General features: G+C 46.2%; 2 protein-coding genes across 3 annotated transcripts in view; both read left to right on the forward strand.

The window, feature by feature from the left end:
- LOC144094029 (uncharacterized) overlaps positions 1–7,839 on the forward strand; it is a 32,830-nt gene extending 24,991 nt beyond the window's left edge. For both annotated transcript variants that reach the window (XM_077627878.1, XM_077627877.1), the window contains 2 exons: positions 3,414–3,697; positions 5,603–7,839. In XM_077627878.1, coding sequence (XP_077484004.1) covers positions 3,414–3,697; positions 5,603–5,882 — 564 coding nt within the window. In that variant the 3' untranslated portion in view covers positions 5,883–7,839. The remainder of the gene's footprint in view (positions 1–3,413; positions 3,698–5,602) is intronic.
- Positions 7,840–8,376: 537 nt separating this feature from the next.
- On the forward strand, positions 8,377–11,862 carry Hinfp (Histone H4 transcription factor). Its single transcript, XM_077627879.1, has one exon. The coding sequence runs from the start codon at positions 8,465–8,467 to the stop codon at positions 9,941–9,943; it is 1,479 nt and encodes a 492-aa protein (XP_077484005.1). The 5' UTR covers positions 8,377–8,464; the 3' UTR covers positions 9,944–11,862.
- The last annotated feature ends 4,940 nt before the right edge of the window (positions 11,863–16,802 follow it).

Raw genomic sequence — 16,802 nt, forward strand, 5'->3', positions numbered from 1 at the left:
TATCCTTAAAACAGAGCTTGTGTGCCCCCTCCAATTGTTTTTATCCTAAGTATTCACTTTGTCTCAAGTTGTGAACTGTTATGACTGTAGGATGACTACATGCACTCTTTAGTTTTATGAAGAATGCAAAAGGGTGACCCTCTAGTATTCCTAACTTCTTGCAGTCAGAATAGTTTTCCCAGTTCATGGCCCTGATGGCCAGGAACTGTTTTGCAAAGTTTGGGCATTGTAAAGAAGCCCTGTTGTTGTGTAGAAAATGGTTAATGCAACATTTATTTGTTTCCTTTTTCATTTGTGTTTTAATGCTTTTTTTTTGTCCCTCGGTGGTGGTCTGACTCTGCATATAGAAGTGCACATGTAAAGCGTTTTTCAGGGTGTATGTCAGGGCATTCACCACATGTCTTAAGTCTGGTTCACATGCAAGTGACTGAGCGACTGAGCAGCGCGTCGCAGCGAAAATTTCCAACTTGTTGGAAGCTCGCTGCTCGTCGCCATAACGACTCAAAACAGGTTTTCCCGCCTCCGCGGCAGGATTCCCAAGCATTTTCACTTGCATGTGAAACAGGCTTTATGGTAAACTTTAGCACTTTCTCTCCTCCCGCCTTTGGTTTCTTGGCATTAATCAAATGAACTCTCTGTGTTTTGTGATTTATCTCTGTTATTGTTGTGTCCTGGATTTCTGCGTTTGCCAGTTGTGCTTCAAGTCCGTGTGGTGGCGCATGGGCGTGCAGGACTGATACCAGTGTGTGTATGCTTGCAGAGGCACTTTTCACTTCGCTTTTGGTGCAGCTGGGGCCGTGTCCAAGCTATTAATTAAGTTGTGATGAACCCAACTTAACAGTTATCACGCAACTCGTGTCGGTCGAGCCATACTGAGACGCCTTGCAAGCTGCATCAGTGCTTTCCTGTGGGGATTAGTAGAACGAAGCTCTAAAAAATAGAGGTTGCGAAAGCCTTCAAGCGACAACAACACACGCCTAGCAAGAAAAGCAAAAAGAAAGAATAGCTAATTTTGCGCTGAATGGGTATGAAAGGGCTTGGTGGGCAATGGCCAGCCTACAGATGAAACTAATTTGTTCTCTAATGTCTTTTGGGACACAACTTATGACTGCAAAGGAGTTAAAAGACAGACAGAACAGTTCAGTACTTTCAGTACTTTGCATGTTTTTAAAAGAGCTCAACACTGCTAGATCACAGTCATTGTATTTCATGTGTGTTTGGGCTTATTCTTTCACCAGGAGAGAGGTGCCTTGAGCAAGGCTGTTTGCATTTCCTCTTCTCCAGTGTAACTGGTGGTTTCATCAACAACATCATACGAATAGAGATGGGGTATAGATCTTGGGTCTATACCCCATCTCTATTCGTATGATCTTGGGTAGCAATAAAATTCCAATAAGGAAGGGCGTCAGGCAAGGAGACACGATCTCGCCAATGCTGTTCACCGCATGTTTGCAGGAGGTATTTCGAGGCCTGAATTGGGAACAGTTGGGAATAAGAATACCTAAATAATCTGAGATTTGCTGATGACATTGCCTTGTTGAGTCACTCAGGAGGTGAACTGCAAATCATGATCAACGAGTTAGACAGGCAGAGCAGATCGATGGGTCTAAAAATTAACATGCAGAAAACCAAGGTAATGTTCAACAGCCTAGCAAGGGAACAACAGTTCACAATTGGCAGCGAGAGCCTAGAAATTGTTCCGGAATACGTCTACTTAGGGCAGGTATTGACAGCTGATCCGGATCATGAGAGGGAGATAACTAGAAGGATAAGAATGGGGTGGAGCGCATATGGCAAATTCTCGCAGATCATGAGTGGCAGTTTACCAATTTCCCTCAAGAGGAAAGTGTACAACAGCATAATCTTACCGGTACTCACCTACGGGGCAGAAACGTGGAGGCTAACGAAAAGAGTTCAGCTTAAGTTAAGGACAACGCAGCGAGCCATGGAAAGAAAAATGATAGGTGTAACGTTAAGAGATAGGAAGCGGGCAGAGTGGGTGAGGGAACAAACACGGGTTAATGACATCCTAGTCGAAATCAAGAGAAAGAAATGGGCTTGGGCAGGGCATGTAATGCGAAGGCAAGATAACCACTGGTCTTTAAGGGTAACGGAGTGGGTTCCAAGAGAAAGTAAGCGTAGCAGGGGGCGGCAGAAGGTTAGGTGGGCGGATGAGATTAAGAAGTTTGCAGGCAAAGGGTGGATGCAGCTGGCAAAGGATAGGGTTAATTGGAGAGACATGGGAGAGGCCTTTGCCCTGCAGTGGGTGTAGTAGGGCTGATGATGATGATGATAGATCTTGGGTAGTCTTTATCGCAGTGGAAGCCATATGGCTTGACTTGGTTGTGTTACCCTAGCTCGCATTGCGGGCTGCTGGTTGCACCACCAGACAGAAGCCAACTAGGCTGAAGTGACTGGCACTTCAGTAGTTATGCAGTCACCAGTGGCATCATGATCGATTGTTTTTAGTTGTATTTTTATGAATATTTAAGACATCTGATGCATGGACATATTGTGTGGTATTGTCTTACCTAACTTATTGACAAAATTCAGCCAGAAATGAAATTCACATTAGTGTCCTTTAAAAAGTTCCTCAGGCATTCAAGATGGAGCAAAGTTTGAAGCAAGATGCCGTTGCGTTGGAGGCCGCAAAGTCATTTTAGTTTAACAAGAAGCATCACAATTTCTAGTTGAATTCAGTTTGAGCACTTATTGTCTTTGTTTCATATTTCTCTGATCCAGGAAGCAGTCTACTTTGTAGTCTAAGTAAGCATCTGATAGCTGTGTAAGTGGACATGCTTTGATAACCAGTGAGGCTGTCGTCAAAGTCTGAGCTCTGTAAATTACTATACTTGTAAGAAGACATGATTTACTAGCATTAATGGCTGCCGAGAAACCTTCTAAGGGACGCTGAGGACAAAGTGAAGTTTACCTGCAATGATTGATTATTGTGTTGTAATGGCAAAGATGCAATTTTTGCTGAAAACAAAGCATTTTTAAACTAGAAAGGATCAGAAACTGAAATACAGATATTGCTGCTGAAGGCTGTTGTCACAAGCAAACTGCAATACATAGCGTCAAGTATACTTTCGTTTCCGCATCTCTGAAACTGAATCGCACCAATATTCTCTCTAGCTGGCTGTTACGGGGATCATAATTCTCTCAACATCATTACAAACATTACACAAGTTAGTAGCTGAAAGTTGGAATATTTTTTCGCTCAGTTCAAGTACAAGTAAATGCTGTTCTGCCTTGACAGCCGGCAAACATTATGTGCTTGTTGGAAACGGTTCTTCTGCTTGCGTTCATTCCTTTGTTTTACGCTGTTGCGATTTAAAAGGTTTCATTCACCACAGTCGTGGCAGACCAGCCGACCTGACCTTCTTGACCCACTCGCTTCGCGCCTTTTGCAGGAAGGCCATCGCCAGTCCCCCAGCTTGTGTTCATCACCTACGGTGGCCAATCAGCATAGAGGACTTGTTTCATCGCTCGTTGACCGGGTGTTTCCACCCAAGCCCTCGCAAGCACAAGTCCTGCAGCGGAAGACTACGATACCTCCGCAGGCCTCTGCTGTGCCAACGTTGAAGCAGCTAGTGGCTTCAGTGATAGACCAGATGTTTCCGGACACTGGCCACTGCAATGGCAGTGAGGACATTGTGCTCGATCTGACAATGGCAGCTCCAAGCAACAATTTAGAGTAAGAAATCTCACTTCTGCGAGATAGTAGTGAGCAAGCAAAAACTGCAAATTAATATACTTTCGGCATCATTTGTTATATCTTTAGGTAAACTCGGGATGTGGGTGAACCTCTTTTACATAAAGCACTGGTCTAGTGGACAACTTCTGCCTTCCTCATATATGTGCTTGTGGTTCACTGCTTTCTGGAACCCAAATGGTTGAACTAGTCTGGCATCAGATGTATGGCACCAGGGTATTTTCTAAAAATCAAAGAAGCACCCATGTCATGCAAGGCCTGCTCAGCAAAAGAATAACCTGCAATATTGAATGCATTGTAAGACCGGGTGAAGTTACTTGCAGAAACTGAGCCCGTGGCCATTGCTACCTCATCTGATTAGGAACAGTGCACATTAAAAAGTGGCAGCAGTTCAAACTTTCTTGTCACTGTCTATAATATAAGGTGATGTAGAACCAGCAAAGCATGTGATAACAAAGGAACTGTTTTAGCAGCTTGAAAACCTGTCGAAGCCTAGTTTGGCTGGTGAGTTCTGTGTTTTGCTGTGCTTCAATTGAATATAGCATGTTGTGAGATCAGCTTTGAGAGCTGTTTTGGGTACATGCTGCCATAGCTCCTGAGGTTGGCATCGATACGGCCCCAACCATGGCAGCTTATAATTCTACAACCATAAAGATAGACAGTATTCATGTAGTGCAGCATATTCCGTGTTTCCTGGTGATACGTTAAGAGAAGGCATGGGCTGCGGAATGCTGGCTGTTTGCACTAAGGGCTGTAATTGACATTCTCATTGACCTGCAATAGCCAATGGCATTTGGCCATTGGCGTTTTTGAGCAGGGAAAAAGGTTTGCGAGTTCCTTTATTTGCTTTTGTTTTCAGTCATGTCTTCAGGAGAACATTATATTATGTACTGTTTCGTGTGGGCTTGAGCTTTTGTTTGTCAGTCAGAGAATGACCCTTCGTTGTACAGTTGGTTGCATGGCTATCTATGATACTTATAGTAATCACACAATGGATTTATTTACATTATGAAGGCACCTGCTATTTTGATTGGTAAAGTATAGAGTTTTGCTAATAAATTGCTCTGCATGAGCAATGCACTTCCAAAATTTTAATAAATTTAGTGAGAAAACAACGCACATTCATTAGCAAATGAATGCAGTACATCTATCATTTCCCAAGTTCATCTGGTAGAAGACAGCAGACGATTACATAAACATTTTGTGGGCTGCATTGCAACAGGAACAAAATGCATTGCCTCTGCTCCCTGTTGTTGAAACGTTCCCTGGTTTGGTGTATGGCTAAAACTAAGCAGTGTTTTCATAATATGATTATTAACTTTTGTCTCCACAACTGGAAACTTTAAAGCACTGCTGCCAGGGACAAAAGCACTGTGGTGTCTCGCAGAGGTATTGCAAGAAATGCAAACTAGATCTGCTGGCTGCTTTTGAGGAGAAATCATTTCATTTTTCTTGTTTGTTGTTGTTGGGTTGTTTGTAGCTTTTTGTTATTTTTTGGTAGTAGTACTCGTGTTGCTTTCGTGTGCATAGCACATGAATGCAATTTCTACAGAAGGGAGACAACACTACAGGGGGAAGGACAAAGAAACACTGCCGTAGTGAGAACTCGACTACATTTTGCAATGTGTTCTGCTTTTCGCAGTACAGTGTGCTCTTATTAATTATAATTCACTTAATTCACAGAAGTGGATTTGTCAAACTGATGCTGCGGTCCTGCTAACATCGAGTGCATTAAAATGGTTCTGCTTAGTTTGAACACATTTTCAGTCCCCTTTGAGCTTGAATTTTCAACAGTCCACCGTCTTTAAGAGTCGTTTTGCTTGTATTAAAGAAACAAAGTAATCTGTTACCAACGGCTAAACTGCTTGTTTTTCCCTACCCCCACAGCGCTGCTGCCAGTGTGCCCCTGGCCACTTTGGAAGATCTTTCGCCGGTGGTCGCCTTGGACATTGAGGCATCGCTAGCAAAGGCGGCACGAAGGCTCACCCTGGATGGTGCTTCTCAGCGGCTGCAGACCGTCGAGGAAGGCTCGGACACCGACAGCCTGTTGAGCACAGGAACTGGCGGCACTCTGGACGACCGGCAGATTGACTTCCTCCTGCTAGACAGAGTTCTTGAACGCGACTACCAGGAAGTGCTAAACTCCTGTAGGGACTCAAATTTGTAGCCTCATTGCCAGCAGCTATAGTATATTTGAACGTAAATATAAACAGCGGCTACTATTTGTGTATTTTAAAATTGGGCTTTAGCAGCAGAGTAATGGAATGAGGGAGTTATCTTTCAAAGAATAGAAGGGTTCAGGGCTTCTGTGTTCTGCTTTGCTGGCCACAAGGCACCGGTGACACATCTTTTACTGTTTCTGTCATGCTTATATGTTTGGTGCAGCCTGCATTGATGGCAGCATCTGAAGTATTAAGCCTTTAGTTAAAGTACTCAGGCACACACCAAGTGCGATCACACTCGGACAACTTTTGCAGCTAATGCTGCCTCAATGGAGGCATTGTGATTATGTTCAGTTTTCTTTGCCTTGTGTTACCTCAAAAAAAGCCAGCTACTACACAGGTGGGCACTTACAGCCAGTATGGTGCAACTGCATGATGTTCCTGATGTTTGGAAAACTAATTGGAATCTAGCAGCAGTTGCTGGTTTTTGAGTGCCCAGCACAATATTGTTACGCTAATATTATTATTGGGTTACGATTTCTGATTTATTTGTTGATGCTGCGTTCTTAGTTGTGCTGGAAATCAACCATGTTGAGGTCCCTTGAATGTCTTGCACAATTATTTAAAGGTGCTGAGCTGTTTTTGACTTGGATAAATAGGTAGCCAGGCAGACAACACCTCCCAAGAGGCTTTTTTGTGTAGCACAGTGCATAGTGATAACACATGCAGATCTTTCGTGGGTCTGTTGGTGCATTTGCTAACTGCTGGCGGGGTGGTGCGGAAATGCTGAAATCTGCCAGTCCAGCTCTCTCTGCTCATGGTAGAGAATTTTAGTGGAGTATTTGTGAATTACTAGAGGTCAGAAAGAAAAAAAAAAGGACATATTGAATGACTTTGGCTGAAACAGTTTCTTTTTAATATAATTGAGAGTAATTTTTCAAGTGATTAGTAAGCGTGTGGCGTGTATTCTTCGAGGAACTTGTAGTTATCAATGTTAAGATGGGGCTTCTCACAACATAGAATGGCACAGATAAGTATATGTATACCCTTGTTGAACCTCTAATGAGGATGCTGCTGATGACCTAGACTGTTGATTTCTTTTTGTGCATACATTTACAAAGTAGCAGCATGTGCAATGGTATTCCCGGCAGCCATTTTGCATTGTTGTCTGTGGATCTTGAGAGGATGTACATTTTTTGGAAGATGCAATGAGTTATGTGATTTGTAGGTTGGCGGCTCTCTGTATCGCGCAAGTTCCATTGAATGTGTTGGCAAATTTTGATTAATTCTTTTTTATTTTTTTAGCCCAGCTCATGTTTTGGTGCTTTCTTTTCTTCCTTATTTCATTTTTTTAGTCCATGTGTCTTGTGAATGCCTCATGTTTTTGTGAGTTGTCTCACCATTCTAGTCAAGAGAAGATCCACAACATTACGGTGACGTTGTTTTGTGCAGTGGGCACGTTCTGTTTAGCAGCTTTTTATACGATTTTATACTTTGATTTCTTTTTATGGGTGCTACATTGTGTGTGTATATAGAGCTTGGCGTCTCAAGCCGGTGATCTCTAACTGCATGGTGCCGTCATTTTGACTCTTGCAGTTTATAAAGAACAGAAAAGAACAACGATCAATGGAATGACCGGCTCTTTAAGTTCTACTTGAGAGATATAAATGTCATCCTCGTTGTATGCTTTAATGGATCCAAAGACTCGACGTTGAGTGTCTGCTCTGCTTAATGAGACATATCGCTTCTCTCCTCTTGACAGTACCTCAAAGTAATGACCTCTGGTTATGCTAATTATGGCTGTTTATCGCTTTGTTTTTGTTCTTGGGAAAAAGATCGAAATTCATTCCGGGAATGTGTACAAGAATGTGACAGTCTGCCCTGTGTCTTGCTTCATATGTAGATAATAAATGGGATAATGCAAAATATGTAATAAAGAGTCTTGCCTGTTGTGTCCAACGATTTGGTGTGCATACTGAGAGCAAGCTGCTTTCCATATGAAAGGCCGCTGATTTCCGGGTGGATGGGTGGTATTGCCAACTTGCATATCAGAAGCATGGTTGACCTTTGCAGCATTGCTGCAGTGAGCGCCATGTGAGCTTCCTGATGACTCCCGTAAACAGTTGACTGCTCATAGATTTTCTGACGTGGACCAGACTCTGTACTGCCCGAGGAACGGTACGAGCCTGCGCAGATACGGTTGGTTAATTATGGTTTGTGCATGACTTCCGAAATGTAGGTAATGCGGTGCGTGCATTTTCGAAATTTCGAAAGTGGCGCGGTGTAAATTAATGGGCGAAGACTACTGACGATGATAGTTGCGTTATAAAGACAACAAATGTGAGACATTATTCAAACGCGAGTAAAAATTACACTAAAAAAAGTTGATTTTTATTTTAACAAATCAATGCAGACTGCAAATGATCGAATAACTTCAATAGAAAGTTTGTTAACTGTATACTGCAAGCCAAGCCAAACCGATCCTGAAGGAAGGATGAATTTGGTGGGAAACGTCAGGCAGGCCTTGTAGTTCAAACCAAGGATTCAAGCACCGCTGCAGCTGCCGAGTTCTTTCGTTCGCGAAGGAATGAAGCGCTCCGCGGCAACATCCGTCGTTGCATTCAAAGAGGAGCAGCTCTTGCTTCGCTGTGAGTGGGACCAGTGTGACTTCTCTTGCCAGGACAGCCCCCAGTATTACCAGCACGTACGGAAGCACCTCGACAAAGACCTGGCCTTTGTCGAATCCAACGTGTGTCCGTGGACAGACTGCGCTGCGTCGCTGAAGAGTACCGAGGAGTTGCGGACGCACGTGCTTTATCACGCCTTTCATTCCAAAATCAAGTGCTACGGCCAGAATTTCTTGGATAGACAAAAGACCCCACTGCGCTGTCTTGTGGACAAACAGTCGCGCAACATCATCGCAGACACGCCGGAGCAGTACGAATGCCAGTGGACGGACTGCGACGACCGTTTCGAGAACCCGGACGCATTCTACGAGCACGTCAACGCGCACGCCGAAGGGGCTCGCGACGCGGCGCGGTCGTCGGGGAAGCCGTCGCAACAGTGCGGCTGGAGCTCTTGCGACGCCACCTTTGCGACGGTGTACAAACTGAAAGAGCACCTTCGCACGCACACGCAGGAGAAGAGGCTGGCGTGCCCAAACTGCGGCGGCGTGTTCTGGTCGCGCACGAAGCTGCTCGACCACTTTGCGCGGCAGGACGAGCAGACCAGCCTGACGTGCACGTACTGTAGCCGCGGGTTCAGTTCGGAGCGCCTTCTGCGCGATCACATGAGGCACCACGTGAACCAGTACAAATGCCCGCTCTGCGATATGACCTTCCCGGCGCCGTCGGCGGTCCGGTACCACGTGCAGTGGCGTCACTCGTCCCTGCGGCCGTACGCCTGTGACCAGTGCGACTACGCCGCGAAGCAGCCGAGCGACCTGAGGAAGCATCTCGAGTGGCATGCAGATAGTGGCAAGCCGTGCCCGTACCCGGATTGCGAATTCGTCGAGCGTAGCAGCTACCTGCTGCGCAACCACATCCGCGCCGAACACCTGAAGTGCCCCAAGAGCGTCTACATGTGTCACATCTGCCAGAAGCAGTACGCCAAAGGGAACTCGCTGTCACGGCACCTGGTCTCGCAGCACCGGTTCCAGTGGCCACCTGGCCACACGCGCTTCGCCTACACCTGCAACAAGGACAACATTTTCACAGTGCAGACGTTTCGTTACGAGAGCATCGAACTTGCCCAGGCGAACGAAGTTATTCCGAAAGAAATGAGCGCTGATACTGTGAACACCTTATCCGAACCTGGCGTTCTGGCCAGTGCATCTGTGCCAGTAATGCTGGTGGAATCAGGCACTGAGGGTTCCCCAGATGAAGCATCAGAGCAGCCGATCAAGTTGGTGCAGATTGTGCAAAGGAATGAAGACGGTTCAACAGTGGTTCAGATGGCGCAGGTGCTGGCTGAGCGGCCACCGCTTGGACTTGCTGAGAGCCTACAAATGCAGTCTGGCGGCGAACTCTGTGAGGCGACTGCTACCAGCCCGGATTTGCAGATGTAATCAGCTTGTGTGTCAAGTCGCAACTAAGCAAATGAAGCAGTCCTAAGGCAGAAAATATATATGTGTATATAACACAAGGTTAGTGACTTCATATGTGTGCTAATGTCTAATTCGTTTCGTTCGATGCTAATTGTAGGCACTTCTGGATGTTCCTGTGAAATCTGTCGCTGTACCTAGTGTCACATGCTCTTTGATGATCGTGGTGATTTGTGCGCAGAAGCCAATTTCCACTTGCTCCAGAGGCTTCAAGAAAAGTAGAAAAGAAATGGGGAGACTGCTGCACAGATGACATTGTGAGCCTCAGGCACTGTGAGCCTCATACGGCAGATTCCTACATATGAAGTTGCAGAAGTTTTCCTGGTGAATGGTGTTCTTGCTGGCGCAGTACACTACTGTTGTCTTCCGTAGCCTTGCGTTTTTAAATCTGGACTTTGTGTTCAATCATCATACTGGGGAAAGAAAGGAGACAAACAACGGCACTGCCATATCTTTAGCCAACCTCTTTGGTCTGTGTCACCAGATTCATATTTACCGTGCATAACTGTATTCACTTGTACATGTCCTGACCACAGCTGTCGGCTAACGCTTCACTCGGGCACCATTCATTAGCAAGCTTGGTTACAGCATCACGTGCCTCGAAGGACTATCTGCTGAGGTCATCGCAAGCTGCTTTATTATGTGGTGAACCCTACTTCCCTCGCTCAGGTAAAGGACGATAAGCCTGTCACAGCATTACCAAAGATAAGGACTGGCAGTTCCATGCTTTTCCTAGCTCTGGTGACTTCAAAAGGAGTTGAAGGACCATGGGACCCATTATCCAAGGAAAGCCCAGCGTGCCTTTGTCTGCAATTCTCCCTTGTACCTTACGTGCAGTTGGGTGCAGCTGTATGGTTCCACATCGAGACAGTCAGCTTGCTTTGCTGTTCAAGTTCTTTGCACTCCTGAGTTGCAGTTGCAGTGTCAAACTGACTTGCAGCAGACCTGCTTATATTGAAGTTGAGCCGATTGTGGGCTGACATCCAAGAGAGATTGAAGTCGCTGAGAGCTGCCTACCAGTTACTTAGTATTGTCGGCATATAATATGCTGTTGGCCAAGTTGGTATTCTTTGTCTTGGTGCCAGTTGCTTGAATATCGTCAGCTTGGAAAATTGTTGAAAGGTGTGCTTCAATGAAACACTGCACTGCATAGCCGAGATTGAATCGCTTACTTTGACAGCCACTGCACCATTGTAGAGTAAGTGAAACGGCACTTTCTTGATAACGACATAGGTTGTGCAGTAATATTTAATTTACTCGCTTTTGTGGCTGGCAGAGTAAACTTTACAATCTCAACTATGTGGTGCAGTCGTGCGTTGAAGCGCAGCATACAACTCAGACATAGATTCTGCAACAAAATGTGGTGAGCTACAAAGGAGTGTGGGAATCATTGGGTGGCATGTATGGGAGGTGTATTGTGTGAGGAGGGGCCAGGGGATGGCATGAATGTCCAGTGAAGTTGGCTGTCTAATCCTGTCTAAGAACATGGGACAGGGGAAAGTGGGGCGGTTGTTTTGTGTGAGGAGAAGTGCAGTTAGTGAGAATTGAGTCAAGATACCGTATTTACTGGATTACAAGCACCCCTTTTTTCTTTTTCACGATTGCCATGGCCAAAGTTGGTGGGCGCGAGGGAGAAGATTGTGCCTAAATTCAAAGACTCTGACAGGACCCCCACCTCCCGTAGTGATACCTGGAAGAGAAATAACATACATAACCTAAATATTACATTTCATTTGACAAACATGCCGACTTCCATTAGGGCTGTAAAAAATTAAAGGTACTCTTCAGTCTCCTTACATGTGGAAATGCGAAAGAATTGTGAGTTAAGCTGCCTCCTCTGTTATCTAGTGATTTTTTAAATTTCATTTTTGTTCTTATTTTCCCATCATCGTTTTATTTTGCTTTTATTGTTTTCATTTTCTTTTCAGTTTCTATTTTAATTTGCGCTCCGCTGCCTCCCAGGATCGTTTTGCATACCGACATGACCTTGAAGAACAGGAGGAGTACGGCTTTCGCTCTAACAACTGACACCAAGAAAAGCAACGGCGCGCTCGCGAAGCCTAATCCCGCCGAACTGTGCCGATACCAGGCCCACGTGACAATACGCTGACAGCACTGTTAGGGTTATCTATTGAGCGCTTCCGCCTGGTTTTTGGTAGGGAGCCTACATGCCGCCTGTAAGCCGGGAGGGGGCGCGACATGTAGGCTCCCTAGTTTTTGGCATTCTGTGCCGCCATCTGTTGTGTGGTGTCGGATCACAGCCGGAGATCGCGCAAGCCTGAATGGGGGTTTTGACGAAAACACGGAAGGGTATGAGATGACGTGCATGGAATTGCAAATCATGGACAAGGCGGGTAGGCACTGCGTTATTGTACCCTCTCGTAACTTTTATTGATAGCGGCCTCTTTTTTTTTTTTGGTCGTGGACGCAGTGCGATTAGGCGTGCCAGCAGTGTATCACTCCGCCGCATGTCTCGCACATTCTGCGGTGTTTCGGTGATGGGGTGGACGGAAACATGGTAAGAAGCAAAACGGAGTGCGGGGTGTTGCCAGTCACGGGTATTAGAGCAGTCACAACGATAGGTCCTTGCCCGTACGTTGGACGTATGACGAATTACTTTCCTGGCACGGACGTAGGCAGTGCTAAGAGGAGCTCTAGCTTCGCCGGAGAGTGAGCAAGCGTGCTTGGTGGATGGGCTGCGCGCTCTTTGTCACACACACAAAAAAAGGTGCTTAGGTTCTCATATGGTGTCTTCGGCTGACGGCACTCGTGGGGTTTTCCACGCACTCGTGCGGTGCTCCACGTTCGGCTGGATTCCACTCGTGCAGTGCCTAACGTTCGGCTGGGACGAGCACGACACGAGTGCGCGCCACCGTGGAGACCGACGGTGGAGCGCGGTGCAATCCCGTCGTGCAGCTCGCGCTAGCAGACGTCGCGGGCGGACGATGCTGTTGGCGCAGACTATCACTACACAGTGGCCAATAGGAAGCATCGACGAAATGGAAAAAACACGAAGCATCACAAGTGGGCATATTTTAAAGAAATGTTGAATATTGTAGCGGCTGCAATCATGCAGCCACCGGCCGGCGAGCGCTGTGCCTTGACCGTTTGAAAAAAATAAAGGTTCGTCAATATTTTTAGTGCGGCGAACGGCAAATGCGGTTCATCTGGCACGCCTGCACTTTATGACATCATACTTTTTGTCAACGTGAGCATAGGTTAAAAGATATATCAATACAGTGACAATGTGGGGAGCTGAGATTGGATTGACAATCGTCGGCAGATATTTTCGGAAGTCACTCTAGCTGCTCTAAAGCGTATGCATCAAAACTAGCGAGCATAACGCCATGGTGTGTCTGACAAACCTGCACAAACGCAGTCGCAGTATTTCATGAGCATAGTCGTGGTTCCAGCATTGCCCACCGTCGCTATGAACGCCGGCCCTGCGCGCTGTTACTGAATAGGTTGTTGCTAACTATACAAATTGCTGACTGCAGTTGTTGGCGTCGGCCGCTCGTAAAAATGGCCTCTGAGGTCCGTAAGAGTCTCAGAGACCACGGTGAACAGAGGGCAGAAAGAGCTACGGCACTCACAGAATGTTTTGCACGTTCGGCTGAGGTGCAAGTGGACGTGCCACTCGTATAGTATTTGACGTCACTTCCTAAGCACCGGCACGGAGGCAGTGCGGCTCAGCCGAAGACACCATTGGTAACGTACTCGTTACCAATTCGGAACTGTAACGGGTAACGTACTTACGTTAACATTTTTCGGTCACGTGAGATGCCACGTTACCAGTTACTTTTTGTTCCAGTTGTGACCCACTTCGCCCCCTTTTTTAGACAAAGAAAAGCGCAAAGCACCTAGCTTTCCTCCTTTCACTCCCACCTTTCTCCCTTCCCTTACGGCGCGGTTCAGGTGTCCGCCGATAATTGAGACAGATACTGCGCCATTTCCTTTCCCCAAAAAACCAATTATTATTAGAGCACCTACAGTGATGTAAATAAACAAAATGGACAGGTGCTCCCGACAACCCTTGTTGGGGCTCGCATGCATGCCAGAAAAAAAGCTGCCCTTGACAACGCACCCAACTAAAAAAAAAACAATAGCCATAAAGCACGAAACACCTGCACGAACACGCATTCACACACTTGCCTTCACCTACCTCCCCTTCCCAAACCACTCACACACAGCTCTCTACAGAGTGGAAGCATGCCGAGCATTTTGGAACATCGCATTTTTCAGAATTACTCTAAATTTGTTGAGAGTTCAGCGATGTTTTCTTTGTGAAGTTAGAATTGATGATGGAGTGTCATTTTGTGTTTAATGCCACATTCAGAAGATGGCTTCATCATGTGCCACGCATTCTCGTTAAATCAGGATATCGCGTAAAATCGTTTGGGCTAGATGTTATGTGTGAAATGTGAGCTTAATAAAATTGTTATCGTAAGTTCTTAAGGTGACGAGAACTTAAAATTTATGGCCATGAAGTGACGGCAAGGTAACGTGCAGTACTGTTTTTCGGTAACGATAACGCGTTACCTTTTTTTTGTAGGTAACGTAGGGCGGTAACGCGTTTCTTTTTTAACGTTACGAGTAACGCATTTAGTTACTTTTTTTCGGTAATGCCTACAACACTGAAAACAACGTACAAGTGCGTGTGGCAATCCGCAAGTTGCCCAGATATTTTACATTGTATTAATGTTGCGGCGTCCAAAGGAAGACCATCCAGTTTGCTCAAAGGTCGGTTCAGGCACTGAGCTGTGCCCTGGAGAAAGGAAGTCTTCAAACTGCTGCGTCGGTCTGAGTTCAAGACTCGCATATTAGTCCGCGGTAATGAACTGAAATATGCAAAATTCTATAATGAAAATTGTCGCCGTGATCCCGTGCATATGCTTAGTGCTGAAAGCATCGATGATTTGATGTATTGGATCAGTGTCATTGAAAGTGATCAAGGTTACAGGCATATGCACAAAGTTATCTGCCTTCTTCGTACGAGGACATCATTATGAACCTGTTTCACTAATAGCCGGGAAAATAATATTTTTAATATACTGCGTAACGTGGCGACAATACAACGGCGCCAACACATCACTGCTGTACATGTGAAGGTCACCAGTTAGTTCTTGCATTCATATACCTTTATATACTGCCGGCACTTGGAGTTTGTGATAACTGCCTGTTTTGGTGCAGCAGCTCATAGGCGTTTTGCACTCACAGAAGTAAACATGAACTTGCCAGATAAGCTCTCAGAAAATTGCGGCCTGTGCTACGGAGCACCCAAAATTTGAAGAGCGTTGTGAATGTATTCCTACAATCGACAACTGGAACGTTAGCGATACTTAGCTGCACATTGCTTCAAAAGACTCAATGCCGCTCGCTTGGGTAACACGACAGAAATGTGTGAGCGGTCGCCGTTACGGACTACGTTCATTGACCACATATCGATTTCGTTTTAATTTCATTTATTTTTCGTTCTTGGCGTCTCTTCGTGTTCGTTATCGTCATGTTTTAACGCCGCGACATTGGACATTTCTTATTTTACATTCATAGATACCTGGCAGTCCTCATAGCACTCCTGGCGCAATGGTGCTTGGTTAAGCGATACGCCACTGCACTGTAATGGCAGGTGCTGCCATCGGTGGTGCTTGTGAGACCGATGAAGGTTGCTCTTCCCGAGCAACCTTTCGCGACCAATCATTAATTTTTCTGCCATTTGCCAGGGTGGTCAGTTTGCTCACAATCTGGTGGGCACGTTGTGGTGTCACAAGGCCACGTGACCTAGATGGGCCACTCATAGTAGAACATAAGTCAAGAAAACGTAGCAGGGGGCGGCAGAAAGTTAGGTGGGCGGATGAGATTAGAAGTTTGCGGGAATACGGTGGGCGCAGCTGGCAAAAGACAGGGGGTTAATTGCAGAGACATGGGAGAGGTCTTTGCCCTGCACTGGGCGTAGTCAGGCTGATGATGATGATGATGAAGTCAAGGCGGCAGCGGCAAACACCCCTCAAAGGAGGCCCTCCAGTCAACGGAGTCGACCAATTGTCGTGACGTCGCGGTTAATCCCATTCCATGGAAGCACTTGCCAGTCACCTGCGAGTTCACCCTGTATTCGCGGACAACTCCTTTGCCCTCGTGCGGTGGGCCATAGGCTACTCAACACTTTACTCCATCTCACATTATAACAATTAAAGCTCACATTAACGCTATCGCGTCGCACCCTTAAAGGGCTCTGTAAGGGGCTGTGAATAATGTTGCTGTATGCCTATACAATTTTAAAAGACGTCGCGTCATAAATATCCTCCGGCAAGAATTTTTATTGCGTTTTGTGGAAGCTCGGTTACTTGTAGGTAAACCTTGAATTTCCGCGTTTTCGCACGTTTCTCTCTCCCGTAGCCTGCTTTATTTGTTTAATGCCCGCTAAACCGCCGGCAACGCCGTTGTTAGGCGTACGCGCTAGTACGCGAAGCTGCCGACGTGGGGCGCGCGCAGCCCTTGGTGGAGCTAAAGCCCCTAGGTAGATAAGCTTTGCTAGAAGTTGATCTAGGGACTTGAGGAGAGGCAGACGAGAGTTTCCTACCATTAACTAGAGGGAAAGCTGGCGGCGCCGCACCATGGACGCTCAAAGTATCATGACCGGTGAGCTACTTGGTGCGAGACAGTCGGATTTTTTCGGGAACACAGAGTGGCGTTACTGAGATGTCCCATTGCGTACATGGTGCGCCCCGCGCGCGGACGACTTTGGCGCGAACGTAGTGCGCAAAAGCCACAGTAGCACACGAAACATTACATTCTGTGGTGTGCAATACTTGGCCATTAGGAGAGC

The sequence above is a fragment of the Amblyomma americanum genome, chromosome 6 (assembly GCF_052857255.1).
Source record: "Amblyomma americanum isolate KBUSLIRL-KWMA chromosome 6, ASM5285725v1, whole genome shotgun sequence".
Taxonomy (NCBI): domain Eukaryota; kingdom Metazoa; phylum Arthropoda; class Arachnida; order Ixodida; family Ixodidae; genus Amblyomma; species Amblyomma americanum.